We start from the raw sequence: 21,504 nt of genomic DNA, 5'->3' as shown, positions 1-21,504 counted from the left end.
TTCCTGACCGAGAGACGGCTGTCTGAGGTGACTGACAGTAGACTCATTTCTGGATCCTCCTACTTTCTCTATACTCACTTCAAAGCCAAAGGTGGCAGTTGTCTATATGTACGCAACAACATATTTTGCTCTCGAGTTCCTGAACTTGAATTTTCTGAAAACTCTACTCTCTGGCTTCAGCTATCCTGCCATTCTCTGACTAAATATATCTGTGCTGTGTACTTATCCCCTTATTTTATTGACAATGAAAAATATCTTGACTATCTTACTTCTAAGACTGAACACATCCTATCAACTTCTCCATTTTCTGATTTCTCTATTTTGGGCGATTTTCATTTTCAGCACCACGTTTGGCTCTCCTCTCATATCACTGATCCACCAAATGAACACTACTACATCTTTTTTCTCCTTAATGACCTACAGCAACGTGTGCGCTGCCCTACCCGTGTCCCTGACTGCCTTGGAGAGAGTTCCAACTAACTTGACCTCATCCTTACAACAAATTCCTTTGTTTATGCTGTTAATCTTTTCTCTCCAGTGGACTCCTCTGATCACAGCCTTATCACCTTAACCTGCCCTATCGCTCCAGTAAGACCTGTGGACATTTCCAAGAAGCAATGGCAGTGGCTCTTTGGAGATGCTGATTGGTAGACCCTCAAGCGGTACTTTGATTTTCCTTGGGATGATTTTTGAGTCCATGGCCGTGAGCCATGTGATTGCATCTCACGCATTACGGAGGTTATTCTCTCTGGCATATAAGCATATATTCCTTTCCCTTATCCTGTGACTAATGCTAAAAAAAAAAAAAAAATGGTTTAATCGCACTTGTTCAAATCATTATCGTCAAGACCTCCTTTCCCACCCTAGGGCAGGATGAGGAGTAACAACGTCCAGACAGCCCAAATTTGCCTGATCCGATGGGCCACGCGTTTCCATTCACTCACCATTCAAGCTCCCGGAATCCTGGCTCTACCTGATACTGGCTGTGATGTCCACAAAAAAAAGGCCTACAAGAGGTACTGGAGCCAATCCACACCTGAATATCATCTCTCATATGTTTCTGCCCGGAATCGTGATAAGTCTGTTCTTCACATTGCTGAAAATAATTTAATTCTTTCTAAATGCTCTGAACTCTCCAACTGAAGTTCCTCCCACTCCTTCTGGCACCTTGCCAAAAACATTTCAAACAACTTAACTTCATCATCCTTCCCTCCTCTATTTTGCTTTGATGGCTCTGTGGCAATTTCTTCTACTGATAAAGCAGAACTCTTCGCTCAGACTTTCTCTTTCAGTTTCACCTTAGACGATTCTAGTGTTGTTCCTCCATCACTTTCCTCGTCTGACTTCCTCATGTCCTCATGGCTGACATTAAAATTTCTTCTCTTGATGTGCTTTCTGCCATCACTGGCCTCAATATTAGCAAAGCATATGAGCCTATAGGATCCCTCCTGTTGTCGTCGAGAACTGTGCTTCTGCACTTACGCCCTTCCTAAGTAAACTCTTTCACCTTAGTCTGTCAACTTGTACTTTACGTTTTTGTTGGAACTATGCTCTTATTCAGCCTGTCGCAAAGAAGGGTGACCATTCCCAGTCCTCTAACTATCGCCTGATCGTTCTAAAGTTTTTGAATCAATTCATAAAAAAAAAAATAAAGTGGTTTTCCTATCACGACTTTCTTCCGATCGTCAGTATGGATTCCTCCAGGGATGCTCTACAGACAATCTTCTCATCCTCCTATCGCAACTTTGGCGAAAGCTTTGCCATTGCACTTAACATCTCAATGGTTTTCGATCGAGTATGTCATACAGCTTTCATTTCCAAACTGCCCTCTTGATGTTTCTGTCCTTCTATCTGTGCCTTCATCTATAGCTTTCTCTCTGGTCGTTGTATAGCTGCTGTTGTAGACGGCCACCTTTCTTTTAGAGCTGTGAGTGTGGTGTTTCTTAGAGCTCTGTCCCATCACCAACCCTCTCCCTTCTATTCATCAATGACCTTTTGAGCTGTGCATCTAACCCTGTTCACTCATACAGTGATCACTGCATCTTTTACCTTGCCATTCGTTCTCACAGCATCCATCTCAGCAATGATTTCAATGAACAAGGGATGAGACTCTGGCACAACGAATGTCTGACTCACATCGCTCATTGGGGTAAAAGTAGTCATGTTATTTTTAATGCCTCAAAAACTCAGTTCTTACATTTTGCAACTCGTCAAAATCTTCCGCAGGAGTTTCCTTTAATTTTTAACAATATCCACCTCAAATCTGCATCATCTTTGAACATACTTGGGGTTTCATTTTTTCGGGCTTTATCTTCGATGGATCATAATAATACCTCTTATGCAAAATCTGCATCTAAGAGATTAGTTGTGCTAAGCTGATTCCGTGCCTTCTTTATCTCTGCACAGTTGTTGACTTTATACAGGGGCCTAATTCGTCTCTGTGCGGAGTACAACTCTCACATATGGGGAGTCGCCCCACATACAGTCCTTCTCAACAAGTTGGAGTCAAAGACTTTTCGTCTCATTAACTCTACTCCTTTTACTACCTCTCTGCAACAACCTCACTCTCTTCGCCATTACTGTTGCATCTTATCTCTTTTGTATCGCCACTGCACTGGTCACTGCTCCTCTGACCTGTCTGCTTGCATCTCTCCACTACTATGGAGGATGCGTAGCACCCGTTTAGCATATAGCAAATTCTCATCCCCTTTATTTTCAACTCACTAATGCAAGAGTTAACCGTTACTCCGAGTCCTTCATGTATGCAACAGGCCAGCTCTGGAACTGTCTTCCTCTGTCTGTATTTCCTTCTGCCTATGACCTCCAGCTCTTCAGATGCAGTGTGTTTAGGCGTATCGAAATGAAAGGATCTTGAATTTGCCTGTCTGTTATCTTGTTTTTTTTTTTGTTTTTTTTTTCGTTGAGGAAACTATTTTGCGGGTCTCTAGCTTTAATTTCTTCTTCCTTATCTATCTATCTATCTATTGCCAGACGCCTCAATCCCGTTTGGGGTGGCCACAAACAAATCGCCTCCAAGTCGCCCTGTCCCCCGCCATTTCACTGCCCTGCTCCCAACTCACACCCCCCTCTCTCATATACCTCTCCACCCCATCCCTCCATCTCATCCTCGGCCTCCCCCTCCCTCTTCCCCCCTCCACCTCACTCACATACACTCTCTTCGTCAGTCTTTCACCCTCTATCCTCTCCACATAGCCAAACCACCTCAGTGTGTTCCTCATAACGCTTCCTATCACATCCACATCCACACCACAACACTCCTTTATATCCTCATTCGTCAGCCTGTCTCTCCATGTGACTCCACAGGCTCCTCTTAAATAACTCATTTCCACTGCTCTCACTCTTGACTTGTGTCCTTCCAACAATGTCCAAGCTTCACTTCCGTACGTTAGAGTTGGTATCACAATACTGTCATGTAGTAACTTTTTCACTTCCATGCCCACTTCCTTGTATAAATAAAAAAAAAAAAAGTTTGTAGTTTTAGGGTGGGGGGAAGGTTTAGCACTTGTGATCAGTGTATGGTCATATTCAACCATAAAGTTTGTGATGACTTTATCAAGTGTAGTTATGAGAAAGTGCCTTACAACAAGACAGCTGATTTTCACACATTAAGGGAATTATTGGTTCTGGTGACTGGAATGGGAGTAATATCAATGGATATGGTAATTTTGTTCACCAACAACCAAAAATATCATGAACCACATGCATGGGAATTATATCTCGAATTTATTTTTAGTGAGACAAGTTTTAAGATGAAGGGTTGTGGGATGATAAAACAGTCACTTTAGTTTTGCCTTTACATAACTTTTATCCGACACATGTAACTACTCGTAAAAGTAATGAGTTAGTGTTTATATTTCATCGTTTGGGAAATTATCGATATATCCTTCCACCAAATGTTCCCTGTTGCACATCAGAGAAGCTGTAATAGTAATAGTGCATAGAGCTGTATCACTGTTCTAGAGGGTCAAGCAGGGTTTAATCTGCTAACCTTACGCCTCACAGTAACATTCTCTGTATTATGTGAGACATATTGAGGTCGCTAACTAATAAAATTAGTTTCAGTATAGAAATGTATCGTATGCCTAGGTGATATGGAATGGAACAGGCGGTCACCTTGATTGTGGAATGGGACAGTCGGTCACCCTGACTGGACTGGTCACCGGCCTGCCGTGGGTGGTTGCGGCAGAGCAGGATGGTAAACTGTTGTCGCTGTTTAATTTCAGTTAGCTACCTTCATTATATTGTGGCAGCCATTGTTTTAACAGTAATAATGTATTAATATACTTATTGTGAAGGACATTTTCATTAAGACCTTGAATTCCAATGACGAAATATTATATTCATGCTGGCCTTACAATATTGTGTGGTAAGCCTAGTGTTTTCTTTATAATAACATTTTATCATATCCTAAAAAAAAAAAAGCTTGCAAGGAACACTAGTACAAATGATTATTTAACGTAAATGTGCGTATATATTTATCGGCGTATTTTCCCTATTTACAGCCAAAAATACAGATTCTGTTCCTGCAGCTTTTCCTGTTCTTAGACGACTGCAACATAACTAGCTACATTACTGTCAGTGAGAAGGATGTACGACTTGCCATCACTAAACTTAAAAGTGATGAAAACACTGGGCCAGATAAAATATTTTCCGCGCACACTGAAGGAAGCAGAGAATGAAATATTATCAAAACCATCAGTTGAACTGTTAAATAAATTATGACCTCCCGTTTTCTTGGTCGTTGTTGTCGAAGGGGGGGGGCTTCGGAAACTTCGATTGGGACCTGATGTGTAGGGGAGCCATGGCAGAGTACTTAATGAACTCCACGGTGTGCGGAAGTTTGGTTGCTAGGTGGATATCACACTTGCTTCTCCACGCTGCTCTTCCTTCTCCCCTCTCCCTGGGTCCATGTCGCTGCCTCAGTTAATTTTCCAAGGCTCTTTTCTTCTACTGTAGCTTCTTTATTCATTTTTTCCTATCCTCTCTATTCTGTCTTTGGCTTTGAATAGAGTGAAATTTTCCACATTCATCAGATTCTTTAGTAAGTTGCTACAGGAAGGATTAGAGTGTGCCCATGGGCTATTGGTCTGTCCAATTGTAGAGATCATGGTGGTTCGGCACCACCCCATTGTGTGGACCTCTACAGAGGCGGAACTGCTGCTGAGCTGTAGCTTTCGGATCTGGGGATGCTGTTGCTTAGTGGTAGGACTGTCAGCCAATAGCCGGTGGCCCATCATAGTGGTGGGAGAGTTTTCTCTCCCACAAGGGGTTACTATCCCTTCTTGGGTGGGGTAGGAAGTGCATGCTTGGAGCTTGATCCCTACTTGGGTCGTTGACCGGGCCTCTGGACTCCGGGTTCTATCCAGATAACCCTTTCTTTCCAACAGTCATGGTGAACCTTTCCTTCCCAGAGGAAATTAAGGAAATTGTTTCTGGTTCTTTCTCCACAAGTTCTGCCTATGTTTTGACCCCGATGGTGACCCCGGCTTCTCTTCCTGGTACTTCTCTGGCTCTTTCCACTGTTTCTGTACCTGTTCCATCCTGCTTAACTGAACCATCTCCCGCTTACAGTCCCTTCCGTGTACAACTTTATCTACCTGTTCATCTTCTATAGTAACTTTCGAACCTTACCTGCCTTCACCTCCTCCTTCACCTAATCGTCCCGTTTCTTCGGCATCCTCGTCCCGTCCTCATATTGTTTCCCAACTCACTAACCCTGTCTTGACCACCTCTCTTTTTGGATCCCGCACCTGGACTCAGTATTTTAACATCAGTTCCCAAACAGATGACCTCTCGCATCACCTCTCAGTATTACGACAGGTAGATTCCAATATTACATACTCTGTTCGACCCAATGGATCTCGTTTTCTCAAAGTACAAAATGCAGATCAAGCAGAAAGTCGTATCATTAGCTGACCCATCAGGCAATCCGATCTCAGTCTCTCCAGATGTACAGTTGAATTTGGCAACAGGCACTGTCCGTCTCCCCTCTTTCTTTTCTTTTGGATATAGAAACTTCATTGACTGCACAGAAGACATCAAACTCATTCTCTCTGAACAAAATCACCAGGTCATTTCACTTCTGTGCTACAAAATCCCTCCCCGAGCACCCGTCAAAAACCAGCAAACATCGCCAAAATAGTGTTTCAATCTCGAAATAATCCCTCTTCCGTTATTATTGGAGACACAGACCTCTGTTAAAGAATACATTCCTCACCCTCGTCAATGCACTTCCTGATGGCGTTTTGGATATCCAGCAGAGTACTGCCGGTCACAGGCTATTTGCTCCAACTGTTCACAAGCTGGACACTCAGTATCCACTTCTGTATCGACCTTTCAGTCCTGCCTGAACTGTGGGGGGCACCATACAGCCTTCTACAATAAATGCTCTACTTATACTTTTGAAGCCGAAGTGTCCCATATCCAGTGGAAAACAGGGCTTACCTTCCGAGAAGCCCGTCGACGAGCACATCGCATGGGGCACTCCCCTGGCATCGCATATGCACACGTGACCTGACCAACTCGTATATCACAGGTTTCAAGCTCATCCAGTGTCTCTACTTCTGTACCTCTCAAATTCTTTTGTCATCCTTACCTGTCTTTCCGATTCCTATTCCTCCTTTCCCTCTCTTGTTCGTTCAGCTCCCTCCACCCCACCTCCTTCTCAAACAGTATACTCCCGTTTTTCTCCTCCCTCACCTTCTCCCTGATCTAACAAACGTAACGTGCTGTTGAATCCTCTCCATCTCATATTCTTGGTCTCTCTTCCCCTTCCTCTACTGCCCAGCCTATCCCGTGTTCTCCCTTCTCCAAACAACAACGCCATAATGCCATGTCACCAGCTCGCTCTCAACCTTTGTCCTCACCTATGGAGGCAGAATCTCTGCAAAGTATCATAAGTTATCCTCACTGTATACCTCTTCCCTGTCAATGCGGAAATACATTCACCCCCTTCCCCACTCACTCCTACTTCCATTCCTCCTGCATCTCCTGAACCCTCCCCTCCCATTCTTTCAATCTCTCCTGCACCTCCTCTTCCCTTCTCTTCTGTTTCCCACGCTTCCTCTATTCAACCACACGCCTCCTCTGTGATCACTACGCCCTCCCAATCTTCCCGGTTCCTTCTTGTCTTAACTGATTTATCTGATAAATTACCAATATGCTGGGAATCGAACCAGGGACTCTCAGGTGAGAGCCAGGCAGCATTCCACTATACCACGACCAGGTAAAAGTTAACTCACGTTGTCACAATCTTATAACCAACGTCCCTCCGCCCCCACTGTGGGCATCAAGAGGATGAGTTAACCCCCTGGCACTCGGGCAAGTAGATGCCCACAGTGGGGGCGGAGGGACGTTGGTTACAAGATTGTGACAACGTGAGTTAACTTTTACCTGGTCGTGGTGTAGTGGTATGCCGCCTGGCTCTCACCTGAAAGTCCCTGATTCGATTTCCAGCATATTGGTAATTTATCAGATGATTTTTCCTGTGTACAGTACAGGTTTCTCTCTAAACTGATTTACTTACGCCCCCTGGATAATCTGTCTTTAAACGCCGTAAACAATTTGCGCTTCTCTCGCACTTTATTCTCCATAGTAATGGCGCTTCTTCAGTGGAATATTAGAGGCTTCCATACCCACTGTACGGACCTTCGTTTTCTTATTTCCTCCTACAGTCCTCTTCTTATCTCTCTTCAAGAAACCTTTCTCTATACTCTCGCGGTTCCTATTCCTGGCTGTACTTTTCTTGGATCCCTTCCTTCATAATTCCCTCCATATCCGCAATGATATCCCCTTTGAGCCTCTTCCTATTTCTTCTTCTATCCCTCATACTTCTGCTCGTGTCTTTCTCTGTCAGTGGATTACTGTTGGCTCTTTGTTTCTGTCCTTCTGTCCCTCTTGATTTTCCTAACTTTGTCTCATTCCTTCATTCCCTTCCTCCTCCAGTACTTCTTGGTGATTTCAATTCCGGCATTTCCTGTGAGGTGACTGTGATCACCACTAGAGGACGCTTATTACAGGTTTCTTTGTTCGTAAGATCTTTTTATCCTTATCATTGGCACCCCTAGTCACTCTGATCTCCGTACTCATTCCCTCTCTTGTTTGGATCTGTCCTTTTGCTCACCATCAACTTCTATCCATTTTTATTGGTCGATATTAGAAGACAATCTTTTAAGTGATCACTTCCCCTAAACTCTATCTTGCCTCTTACTATCCTCTTCGTCGTCCCCCCGGTTGTCAGCTCCATGCTGCTGACTGAGAATTATTTTCTTCCCTTACATTGCCCCCATTTCCTCCTTCGTCTTTCTTGTCTCCACAGTATATGTTGTCTTTCTTCCTCTTCCTGGTTTTAAATGCTGCTCTCACCGCCATTCCCCGTGATACGCGACCGTCTACTGCCACACGTGTTTTCTGGTGGACTCCTACTTGTTCACAGTCTCTCTGTGTGAAACGTGCCGCCTGGAAAAGTTTTCGTCGTAAACAGGCCACCCCTGCTCGGATTCATAGCCTCCTCATATTTCGTCAAGCTTCCGCTGCTTTTCGTCGTACCATCCATCAGACTAAGCGTTCTAGTTGGAGAGACTGTGTTTCTTCTGTTTCCTTAAATACACCTGTTGCAGTAGTTTGGTCCCGACTTCGTAGATTATAAGGCAAACATGTCCCACCCCAAGGCCTGGTTCTTCATATTGATGGCCAGTCTGTGGCTGATGCTTCCTTAGTTGCAGATGCCTTAGGTAATTATTTTAGTCTTACTAGTAGTGGGTCTCATCTCTCTCCAGAATTCAACGCCTTAAATCTGGTTCTGAATCCATACCAATATCTTTTACGTTGTTAGCTGAGGGAGTTCCTAACGCTTCTTTCTCTCTTCGTGAATTTTCGTTTTCACTTAAATCCTGTAAAAATACAAGTGAAGGACTTGATGGTGTTCATTACACTATGTTAAAACATCTCTCCCCACAAGCCATGTCCATTCTCTTGGCCCTGTATAATAAATTTGGACTAAAGGTTTCTTTCCTTCTAAATGGCTTATAGCGATCATCCTCCCGTTTCTTAAACCTGGTAAACCTGGACACCATCCTCAAGATTACCGTCCCATAGCCCTGACAAGCTGTTTATATAAACTGTTTGAACAGATGGTCAGTACTTGACTCATGTGGCACCTTGAATTCCATAGTCTTCTTTCCCCGTTACATTTGGGTATCTCGTATCGTAAAGCACGCAGCACGTTAGATCCTCTCCTCAGACTCGAATATTTTATTCAGAATGCTTTTTTCTTTCCACCAGTCGGTCATTACCATTTTTGTTATTCATTTAGAAAAGGCCTGTGATACGACATGGAGGTATTGTATGCTTCGTTGTCTTCGTTCCCTTGATCTACATGGTAACATAGGTGTTTTTCTTCAAATTTTCTTTCCCTCCGAACCTTTCACGTCCGTCTCAGAGACCACCTTTCCCGTGCCATTCCCCAGCATGAAGGTGCCCCACAAGGTTGCGTCCTTAGTACTAACCTTTTTCTTATAGCTATAGATAACATTGTCTCTCTCTACCCTCTTCTTTTCGGCCTTTTTGTATGTTGATGATTTAGCGATTTACGCTGCAGATTCAGATGCCGTGGCTCCAATCCCTTCTTCAGTCCGCCATCTATGCTGCCTGCACATGGGCTACTACTCATGATTTTCGTTTTCTACCTTTAAGCCTAATGCGGTAACGTTTACTCGTTCACGAACCATATCACAGCCTTCTCTGTACTTATATAACATCCATCTTCCCTACCGATCCTCTACCACATTTCTTGGCCTCACATTTGACTCTCGGTTAAATTGGAATGCCCATATTTCTTCCCTCAAGTCTTCTACCCTTCATCGTCTTTGGTGCAAATGCCGTCTCACCTTTCATGGGGTGCTGATCATATCACACTTCGTCTTCACTGTCTTTATCCTTTCCATACTCGATTATGGGTGTCCAATTTTATTCTTCTGCCTCCACTGGCACTCTTTCAAAGCTAGATTCTGTTCATCACACTGGTCGTCGTTTAGCTATTGGTGCTTTTCGGTCGTCTTCCGCTACAAGTCTTTGTGCTGAATCAAGCATTCCCCCCTCCCCCCTCTTATCGTCATACTCTTCCCACTATCAGGTCCTGTACACGTCTCCTTCAGCTCCCTACAAACAAGTTACTCCGTCCTCCTAGCCTTCTCCAACGCTCTTTTCACTCGGTCTCCTATCTCCTTCTTCCACTCCCCCTTTGGGTCCCCATCCTTCTTCAGTCTATTGATTTTGCCTTTCATCCTATTCTTCCACTACGTCCAGTTTTCTTCCCACCTTGGCTTCTGCCATCTGCGATGGACTGCTCTTCTTTTCTTCCTTGTTGTAAGTCCTTTTTTTTCTCCCAGATACCCTTTGATCCCTTTTTCTCGAACACATGTCCAGTCACTCTTCTGCGACGCATATCTTTATTGATGGCTCTAAAATTTGTCTTGTTGTTGGGCTTGCTATTGTATTCCCTGACTCCTCCTTCCAAAGTACACTTCCCTCCACTGCAAGTGTCCTCACCACAGAACTGTATGTTATTCATTTTGCTCTGAAGTCTCTTCTTACGTTCTCTTCCTCCATCTCTGTTATCTTTTCCGATTCTCTCTGTGAGCTCACTTTCTTACACACCACGCCATCTTCTCATCCTCCATTCACCCAAATTCAGGATGGCTGTTTCACCTTTCTGTACGAAAAAAGTCAGTTTGCTTTTGCTGGGTTCCTAGCCACATTGGGATTACAGATAATGAGCAAGCTGACTCACTGGCACACTCGCTACTTTCTCCTCTAGGTCCTTCCTCTACCCCATTCCTGCCTTTGAGTGTTTCCCTCTTCTGACCCGTCCTTCTATGATCATTGGCAATCCACGTGAAACCAACAGGTTCATAACAAACTTAATAGTGTTAAACCCTCTGTTCTTCCCTGGCACACATTAACCTGCCCTTATCGTCGATGGGAGACTATCCTTGCTCATATTCACTTGGGTCATACCCGACTAAACTCATGGTCATTTGATGAGACATGACCCTCAGGCCACCTGCTCTCACTGTAACTGCCCTGTGACTATCCGTCATCTTTTTCTTGATTGGCCGTCTACATTCCAGCAACGTCTTGCAGCGTTCCCCTTCCTTTCCTCACTACGTCGGCCCCCATGGACTTACTGATTTCCTAGGCGACTCTCCCACTGTTTATATTTCCAATATTATCACTTTTCTTACTGCAGTTGAAATCATACATTTAATATAATTATTAACCCCGCGTCCTATTACGTTAGTGCCATATAGCTATATTACGGCTTGGTGCTAGTGTTTATTCCTTCCTTCAGTAAATCATGAAGTAGTAACGTGCTTCATGAGCGGATGCTAGCAGATGTAACCCTGATATTTAAAATGGGGCAACAAATCGTAACCAGAAAATTATTGTCCAATAAGTTTTACGCCAGTGATTTGCAAGTTGTTGGAAACATGCCTATTATTAGGGAGAAGGTTACTGAACATTTAAAAATAAATAATCTCATCAGATACACATCATTGTACGCCCTCACTTAGAGTATTGTGTCCAGTTCTAGCAACCGAAATACGAAAAAAGATTGAGAAAAACGTGAGAGATTACAGTGGAGGGTGAAAAAGAAGATACCTAGATTGAGAAATGAACCATACGAAGAGTGCTTGAAGCTCTGATTATCTCTACCTTAACTAACAGCAGGTTATGAGGCGATTCAGTTCAGGTGTTCCAGTTATTCAAACATGGTAATATGGTTTCTGATAGGCTAATACTTCACAGTAGATCGGTTGAATTATACTAGAGATAATGGTCTTAAAATTATTGGCAAACTATTCCAGTCACACGAAGCTACACATAAGCTTTTCTCCTTCAGTAGAGTTGTAAGTATATGGAATAAATTCCTCTCCAGTGCAGAAAACTGTGATACACTATTCATCTTTAACAATTGCTTGAATATGTATGTATCTTCTTACCCCCGGCAAAGTATTTTTACTTCCAAACAATACATTTTTGTGGTATACATAATTTTGTTTTTAGATCCTGGAGGAGATAACTGTGCTGTTCAGAGGTTGCAGGACACAACCGCAAAACAACATCGATTCCTACTGTTGACTTACTGTTACTTGCTTGTTCAGGTAGATAGTGTAGAATACAATTACCTTTTCCTCTTTCCTATGAAATTTCCATTGCAGATTTTCTTCGGTGTCTAGGTTTTTTCCTCACTATTTCTTGCTGGCTTCGGCTGGAGGATTTGGTGGGGGAAGGGGGAAGAGTCTTCCTGCTTTCCTATGTTTTTCTTCAATTCACAGAATAGTTTTGGCGTTTTTTAACCTTCCCTATGACAAACAGTCACGATAGAACCAATAGGTTTGTTGTCGTTTACTTTCCTGTGTACCCATCTCCCAATACACCTTCCCGTAACACACCTGTCCTCTCACACCCCTGTTCCCCTCAAACACCTGTCCTCCCCACACCTGTCCCCCACACACCTGACCCACACACACCTGTCTCCCCACACTTCCATCTCCCACAAACCTGCCCCCTCGTATAGACGTCACTTTACATATCTTTCCCCCCACACCTGTCCCCCTACACACCTGTCCCCTCACACATCTGTCCCTTCCACGCCTGTCCATCATCTGCCCCTCATACACTGACTTTAGGTGATGTTGTTAATTTTTTTAAGAGACTTCAAAATAAAGCAGTGAGATATAACCTTCAATAACCCTTTCAGAATGAAAGATCCTTCGTAAGCTGTAGAAATTCATTGCAGATAGGAGGAATAAACTACAAAAAAAGTCTTCGTGAAGGAGCCGTCATAGAAAATAGCACTATGTGCCGTGAACTGGGGATATTGATATAACATTGATGGTTGTGGATTGTAATCTAGAGAAAGACTGAGATGACACAGATAGAAATTGGCTGCTTGAATGACCCTCCTGCAGTCGACAGGCATTAATCTAAGGGTTCGTCGTGCCGTGCTCAGGTATGCTGGAGTTCAACCTGTTCGGTCTGCCTTACGTGGGTGCGGACATCTGTGGGTTCTTTGGCAACACGACGGAGGAGCTGTGTCAACGCTGGATGCAGCTGGGGTCGTTTTACCCTTACAGCCGCAACCACAACGCCATCGGCAACGTTGATCAGGTGGGAACATTGCGTCTGGGTGGCTGAATGTAGGTAGTTGGTTGGTTGAGGTGTGGTTGATTGCGGTGATATAGTATGTGATGGATGTACTTAGAGGTGTGGTGGAATGGTTGGTTGTGAGGGTGTGGTGGGTTGCTAGTGCCTATGTCGAAGTGAATGGTTGTGGGTGGTTGTGATAGTGCGGTTGGTTTTGCGGGGGTGTTGGATATGGACATGTGGATGAATGTGGCGGTGTTCTCTGTTCACTGTACACTTGGTTTTAACCTATTTGTTGCGATTATTCCTAAATATTTTTCTTGGCTGACATTTTTGTGTTCAGTATTATGTAAATATTGACCTTTTCATTTTATTTTCATTTTTTAAAACTGCTTTATCCAGAAAATCTATTCGCCAGATCAGAACTCAGCTGAGCAGTTTTCATGATCTCTGAATGTTCTGAGGTTGTTTGGTTGTATCCTCTGTTATCGGTTTTTGTCTCGTCAACAAATTCGGTTGTTTTACAGTGCAGCCTTCCTTAATATCACTGATATAAATTAAAATCAAAATTGGACCCAGCAGCATTTAAGTGTCAGTCATCGAGTCTGACTCCTTCCTGTTAATCACAGCTTTGTTTTCATTCTGCAAGCCAGTGTTCTTGGTACATAACAATTGTTCTGTTTTTCGTGTTGTGAGTCTCTGATGATTTTTTAAAAGTGCTTATCCAGTTTGTATCTGCTTATAAATTTTAACAACCTGAACGTGCCTGATGTTAACTTGACAATAATTTCCATGTTGGATTTTAATACCTTCTCGAATATTCAAGCTACATTTGCTAATTTCTGTTCATTAGCTACAATGCCACATCCTCCTAATATGTTTAAATTCTGAGGTAACGGCTTCAGTATGTCATTCTTTACCTCTTTGCAATCATAGGGATACCTTAACTGGCCCAGGTGTGCTGTTGTTCTTAAGTTTGTTGGTTGCAAATAGTACATCTTTCATTGCTCATAATGTCACTGATTTCGCCACCATTATCTACACATGCGAGGAAGACGAAGGAATAGTGCTTTAATTTTCTACAGTAAATGTGGATAAAAACAGATCATTAAGAACTTTGGTCATCTTGGGTTCCACGCTATATGCTCTTTGTTTGCTAAAGCCAGTGGGCCTAAAGCTGGAGTTAATGTCTTTTTGCTTCTTATACAGTGGAAGAGTTCTTTAGGGATTAATTTACTAATGCTTTTAGTAAGGAAGTCGAGGTTTTCATTTTTTGTTTGATTCATTTTTAGCGTTTTGATGAAGATTATGATGTTTAGGTTTACCCTTTTGATTGTTTGTTACTGTAGTTTTGGTAAGTTTCTCTGCATCATTATTGTTCTTAATACAGCTGTTCCAGCAATGAGGCTTAATTAACAACTTTGCAGGAACTCTGTTACACATTGGTGCAAATACCTTGCAGCTTTAGTAAGACTTTGATAAAACATTTTCGGTGCGTCATTGACATTTTGTTGTTCGAGTAATCAAATTCCATTTGCAGCCACCTATAATTACTTTTGATTTTTGAAGGTAAGCATACTTGTACAGTAGTCTGGAACTTCTCGTAATTGGGCTTTACGAAGTTATTACTGAAATTTGGATCAAATATGATCATACAGTGGTCATGAGTACTACTTTCATTACCTGCAAAGATTTTATCGGCTAATTATCTGATGTTGCTAAGATTAAATCCAAGTTATTTCCTCAACACGTTAGCCATTGTACTAACTGATGTAGCGACCTTTCTTGCATGTTAGTGTACAGTTCTAACATGTTGTGTGAGAATAACGATTCCTCCATCTTAGTATAGGTAATTTTAAACATCCCAACATTGCAGCAGTTCGCATTCAGTATCAGCAGGTCATTCAAACAGCTTCATGTCAGTTTGACACTGCCGTTCTGGAGGACAATAAATAAGCCCAAGCATCATCTTACGGTGTGATTAATTTCAAAGTTGAATGTAAATTGTGTCAATATCATCGACTAATGGTTTTTTAGTTAATACTGCACAAAGACACTTTAGATTTAATTGCAAAAAACGCCACATATCTTCCTGTTTCTATCACTAGCTGCTAAATACAACATAAACTGGCTTATCATATTCTACTAAAAAGACTCTTTATTCAGTATTCAACCGTGATTTGGTCATGCCATTCGCGCCATAGAAACAGTTAATGCTTGAGTCTTGTGTTTACAAGTACAAAATTTAACGCATTCAGGTTTCAGATAGGAGAAGTGTGGAAAACCTGGCTTACCTTTATAGTTTGAATTGATTCTGCTGTTTGTCTTGAGCGTTATTCTTTCTTTCCTGAAAAAAAAAAAGCACTGTATTATTCAAGAGACGGCCAAAGTGCACTAAACCAGTCACAATCAAGTGTAGGCCGTCATCTGCAAACCAGGTTGGCTGTTGATGAAAGCTGTTACGGATATTGGCAAACTGAGCATCATCCTGTAAACAGTGACTAATCGATTATTTAGAATGACAACTTTACCTTAAAATACGGTCTGATCTCTCATCATTTGAAGTATCATTTAAATTAGAACAATGAAGATCTAATACAGTAAGGATACGCTACATTAACACCGTATTATCGAAGTTACTGTGAACACTAAGATGAATATAATTTTTAAAAATTTAAGATTGTCACAAGGTATTTACTTTCGACCCTCAGGCGGGAAACCAGAGAAATAATGGGAATTAAGACAAAAGATGAAACTTTACAGGGTAAAGAAACCAGTTTATAAAAGACAACACTATATACTCGTACCAGTAAAGCTGTAAGAACAAGAGCTATACCAGTCAACACTCACCCATAGAAAAGTAGGCTACACAAGGAAACAAAGCCAGTTACATACTCGATAAGTACTGTATGTATTCCCCCATTCAAACTGATGCCGTGTAGTTGAACACAGTAGCAATACACACACACAGTAAGCAGAGTTTTGATACTTTGTATTCACTTTTTTTTAAACCAGTTAGACAATAAGATGTGACACTCACATAACAGAAACGCTATCACAAGAAAAGTATCAGACAAATTCGTTTTCGTTTATTTCATAAACGCTCCAGCATGCTTGAATGCTTCAGCCTTGGTCACCTAATAGAGACCCTGCACGCTGCTCGATCTTTAGCGGCGTCTCTGTTCTGTCCATTATTCCTGAGGTCACAATTTATGACCTTGTCCTAAGTCCTGTTCGGTCTGTCTTACTCAACTCTACTCTCAGTGTTCACACCTCTCACCTTCCGCACCCACTTGTCATCCTTCATCCTCCCCACATGCCCAGGTAAATATAACACAAATTTATGGCAAAAATAAAGCAAAAATAAACACTTGGCTAAATAGAGAATGCAGCAGAGCGGAGCGGTCTGACCAGCATGAAGGCTGGGTGGTGTGGTTGGTTGTGGTGATGAGGTAGGGTGTGGTGGTATGGTAATATGTATAGGTTTGATGGTTTGGTTGGGTGTGATGGTGTGGTGGTGGTGATGCGATTAAGTTTTGTGGTGTGGATGGGTGTGGTGGTGTGGTTGGGTATGGCGGTGTGGTTGTGTGTTGTTGATGGGTGTGGTGCTGTGATTGGGTGTGGTGCTGTGGTTGGGTGTGGTGATGTGGTTGGGTGTTGTGGTGTGGTTAAGTATGATGGAGTGGTGATGTGTTTGGGTGTGGTGGTGATGTTGGGCATAAAGATGTGGCTGGGTGTGTCGTGGTGGTGTTAACGCAAAGGATGGTGTGAATGATTGTGGTGGTGTGGTTGGGTGTGGTGGCGTGGATGGGTATGGTTATGGTGTGGTATGGTGGTTTGGGTGAGTGGACGGGTGTGGTGAGATGGACGGGTGTGGTGAGATGGATGGATGTGGTGAGATGGATGGACGTGGTGAGATGGATCGGTGTGGTGGTGTGGATGAATGTGTTGGTGTGGATGAGTATGCTGGTGTGGTTGGGTATGTTGATGTGGATAGTTGTGTTGGTATGGCTGAGTGTGGTGTTGTGGTTGGGTGTGGTGGTGTGGTTGGGTGTGGTGGTGTGGATGGGTGTGTGATGTGGTTGGGCTTGATGGCGTGGTTGGGTGTAGTGGTGTGGATGGTTGTGGTGGTGTGGATGGGTTTGGTGATGTGGTTGGGTGTGATGATGTGGATGGGTGTGGTGGCGTGGTTGGGTGTGGTAGCGTGGTTGGATGTGGTGCTATAGTGGAGTGTGGTAGCGTGGTTGGATGTGGTGGTATAGTAGTGTGATGGCGTGGTTGGGCGTGGTAGGGCGTGGTGACGCGGTTGGGTGTGGTGGCGTGGTAGTGTGGTAGTACAGTAGTGTGGTGGTGTGGTTGAGCTTGGTGGTGTTGATGGGTGCGGTGAAATGGATAGGTGTGGTGGAGTGGATGGGTGTGGTGGCGCGGATGGGTGTGGTGGTGTGGAAGTGTGTTGTGAAATTTATGGGTGTGGTGAAGTGGATGGGTGTAGTGGTGTGGATGGTTGTGGTGGTGTGGATGGGTTTGGTGATGTGGCTGGGTGTGGTGGTGTGGATGGGTGTAATGGCGTGGCTGGGTGTGGTTGTATGCTTAGGTATGGTTGTATGGTTGGGTGTGGTGTATGGTTGGATGTGGTCGAGTAACTGAGTGTGATTGGGTGTGATGGAGTGCTTGGGTGTGGTTGTATGGTTGGGTGTGGTTGTATGGTCGGGTGTCGTCGAGTAACAGTGTGATTGGGTGTGGATAAGTGTAGCTGGATGTGGTTGTAGAGTTATGTGTGGTCGAGCTGCAGAGTGTAATCGGGTGTTTTACTGTGGTTGAGAGTCGTGGTGTGGTAGTTTGGTTGGGTGTGGTGGTGTGGCTGGGTGTCGTTAAGTGGATAGGTGTGGTTGATTTAGAGTTTCTGTTTTGGACTGGTTTGTTGTAGCTAGTGTGTGTGTGTGTGTGTGTGTGTGTGTGTGTGTGTGTGTGTGTGTGTGTGTTTTAATAAATTATAGTTGTTGGATATATTGGTTTTAGATGGACTCTTTCAAAATATTGTTTATGATATTGTGTGTGTGTGTGTGTGTGTGTGTGTGTGTGTGTGTGTGTGTGTGTGTTTTAATAATTTATAGTTGTTGGGTATATTGGTTTTAGATGAACTCTTTCAAAATATTGTTTGTGATATTGTGTGTGTGTGTGTGTGTGTGTGTGTGTGTGTGTGTGTGTGTGTGTGTGTGAAAATGGACTAACAACAATTGCTTTGATGGAACACTACGGCATTGAAAATATGACATGCAACAAAATTCATCAGTGACCAATGAGGACACACTAAAAACTGGTGTTCAAATGGACGACTGACTTTTCTTTCATATCTTAATTACTTTCGTATTTTTAACCATTTTTTTTTTCTTCTTATTATCGTCATCTCTGGGACTGTCTCCCTCTGTCTGTATTTCCTGCTGCCTGTGGTCTCTGTCTTTCAAACGCAGTGTGTCCAGGCATCTTCAATGGAATGGATCTTGAATTTGGCTGTAATTTTATTTTTGTTTTGTTTTTTCTTGAAGGGAACATTTTGTGGGCTTCTGGCCTTTGGTTCCTTCTTCCTTGCATTAAAAAAAGAAAATTATCTTAAACCAGCTACCTTCTGCGAAGTAATATAATGCTGTACGTTTTCTATGGTTTTCAGTTCAACGATTATCTAAAATTTCCAGTGCATTTAATTAGTAAGAAAAAAGTGTGAATATAAAGGAATGAAAATAGGAAAAAAAAAAAAAGATAAATGAAGAGGAAAGTGGAAGAATATTAAGAACAGAAATGAAAGATGGGGAAGATGAAGAAATGATGTATGGGAATGACGATGGCAGAGCGACTGTAAACATTACTGGCTGGGTGGTGCACAAGGAAAAAATAATCCGAGAATGTGTCAGTAGCAGAAGCGAAGTGGGCGATGAAAGGATGAAGAATGAGAAGACAGTAGCATTGATAAGGTATACTCAGAACTGATGAGCGCCAGATGGTTTTATTCAGTTGATAGTACCGGAACCTCCTGTAAGAGCATTAACACCGTTACCATTAACCCTATCACGGAATCTGACGCAGGTGTCGTGGCAAATGTTTTCAAGGGCCAGTTTTCAGTGTCGGATGTTCCGCCAAATTTGTATAAATTGCTCGAGAGAGAGAGAGAGAGAGAGAGAGAGAGAGAGAGAGATTCTAATAAGTTCAAGTGACGTAAGTTGCACAAAATACAACAATCGGCACTTTTTCCATCCCATTCCAGAGTCACAAGAGACACCAGAAGCTGCGGGTTCAGTTGTCATGCATGCGGTATTTGCTTCTTTAGCGCACTTATCTCGAGGACTGTTTGTTGTCCCTAATATGCTAAACAGCCATTGGGAATGTCATGATCTGCTTCTAAACAAGTTTCCTGTACAGAACTAGCCGCGAGCATGACCTGCATATAGCACAGAGCAAACAGTTAGAAAGTGATGCATGATGGAAGCTAATGCAGATAAATGTGGGGGTGAAACTGGCAAAATATTAAAATATTCACCAGACAGCGTTAAACTGACCGTAAAATTCTATTACATTATTACGTGGATGATTGTGAAAGGGTTAATCTTTGCATGGTCGGAACAGCTCTACTGTTTTACTTCAGCTGACACCAGACAATTTTAATTAGCTAAGAGTGAGTCATGTGAACCTGAGAGTGTTAACACTTTGCTTTGCTCCTCAGGACCCAAAGATGTGGCCAGACACAATACGTAAAGGCTCTAAAGACGCTTTGCGTGGTTTGTAGATTATCGTGTCATGATGCAGGCTGCATTTCTATGAATGCTATGTAAATAAATCACAACCCTTCATTATCCCGCAGGACCCAGGGATGTGGCCAGAAACAGTGGGTAACGCCTCTAAAGCTGCTCTAGAGATTCGTTACCGCCTCCTACCCTACCTGTACACACTCTTCTACCTAGCACACGTGGAGGGCTTCACCGTGGTCAGGCCCCTCCACCACGAGTGAGTTATTATTTACATCCGCCAGGTGTTTTGGACTGTTACTTAGATGTTTCATGAGAACCTCCTTCAGATGCTGGGGGTGGATCAGTCTTTTTGTGCTGACCTCCATTTTTGTTAAAGTCATCTGATTTGTTCTTACGTTTGCTGTTTTGTACTTAAAGACATAATGGGATATTTATACGGGGGAGCATTAAATGCGTCATTGTACAGCTTTCAGAGTATAGCATAATTATGAATGCTAAAAGGATGTCTTGACGCTATGTGAAGCTTTATCTATCTATCTTTCTATCAGTCCATCTATCTGTTCATCTGTTTTTGTTATTATTATTATTATTATTATTATTATTATTAGTGTGTGTGTGTGTGTGTGTGTGTGTGTGTGTGTGTGTGTGTGTGTGTGTGTGAATATTATTGTTTTTGTAAATAAATTATAGGGTACATTTATAGCGCAGAGTAGCAAATATACCACATCCATTACTGGATTGGTAACAGATTTCCCTTTATGTTTTAAGATGCCACTTAACGGCCGATATTTAATGTGGCAAATGTTTAAAGTCGAAAGAACTGTGAATGTTTAAATTATGAAAAAAAAAAAAGTTATGACATCAAACAGGAGTGAAAAAAGCACATTCATTGAAGATAACAAAAAAGAGTTTTAAGAATACGCCTAATGCTTTAAATTCAAAGAAAATTAGTTAAGGTATTTTCTTTTCAAACATTACAGCTTCAGAAAAAGTGATTATGAGCAACACGTGTTCTGTTCTCTCATTATAGTCGTGCCTTGTTAGTGCTATGCGATGATGTACACAATATTCAGTGTTGCCTGGTGTACGATTCACATATTCTTGTATTTGTTTTCAACCTCATCACTGCGATATCTCGAAAACAGTGTGTTATAGCGTGATAAACGTGCGTAGCTGGAAAATTAGGTTGCCTCTTCAGCCCGTACATGTTTTTCGTTTTATAATTGTTACCCGCAGACGACTTTATTTAGGAATTAACTCTTGTAGTGAAGGGGTTAATGAATGCTATTTGAGACTCCACCAGTTCGACAATTTTCTCCTGAGTTGAATATAATCGTCTGTAGGTGGCAAGTGCATAATCTTAAGAAGCCATTGTTGTGATGAAAGCAAGAGAAAAGATGCAAAAGAAAATGAGAAAAAAGAGAGGAAAAAAAAATGGAGAGAGGGAAAACGGGAGAGGAAGGTGAAGGATAGGGAATGAGGAAGAGAAAAGTGAGACCCAACCATTTTAATATAAATACACATACCGCCTACTCCCGCCTCCGTACCTACACGAGAGAGAGAGAGAGAGAGAGAGAGAGAGAGAGAGAGAGAG

At 42.5% G+C, this 21,504-nt stretch overlaps 1 protein-coding gene across 1 annotated transcript in view; it reads left to right on the top strand.

Moving 5' to 3' along the window:
- LOC145401973 (lysosomal alpha-glucosidase-like) overlaps positions 1 to 21,504 on the top strand; it is a 33,018-nt gene that overhangs the window by 9,289 nt on the left and 2,225 nt on the right. The window contains exons 5-6 of the mRNA XM_080274077.1: positions 13,037 to 13,194; positions 20,024 to 20,166. Of these exons, the coding sequence (XP_080130203.1) occupies positions 13,037 to 13,194; positions 20,024 to 20,166 (301 nt within the window). The remainder of the gene's footprint in view (positions 1 to 13,036; positions 13,195 to 20,023; positions 20,167 to 21,504) is intronic.

The sequence above is a fragment of the Coenobita brevimanus genome, chromosome 57, assembly GCF_032717465.1.
Source record: "Coenobita brevimanus isolate Jiangsu-jjx chromosome 57, ASM3271746v2, whole genome shotgun sequence".
NCBI classification, from domain to species: Eukaryota; Metazoa; Arthropoda; class Malacostraca; order Decapoda; family Coenobitidae; genus Coenobita; species Coenobita brevimanus.
The sequence above is the reverse complement of the archived record's forward strand: the minus strand, read 5'-3'. Positions and strand labels throughout refer to the sequence as shown.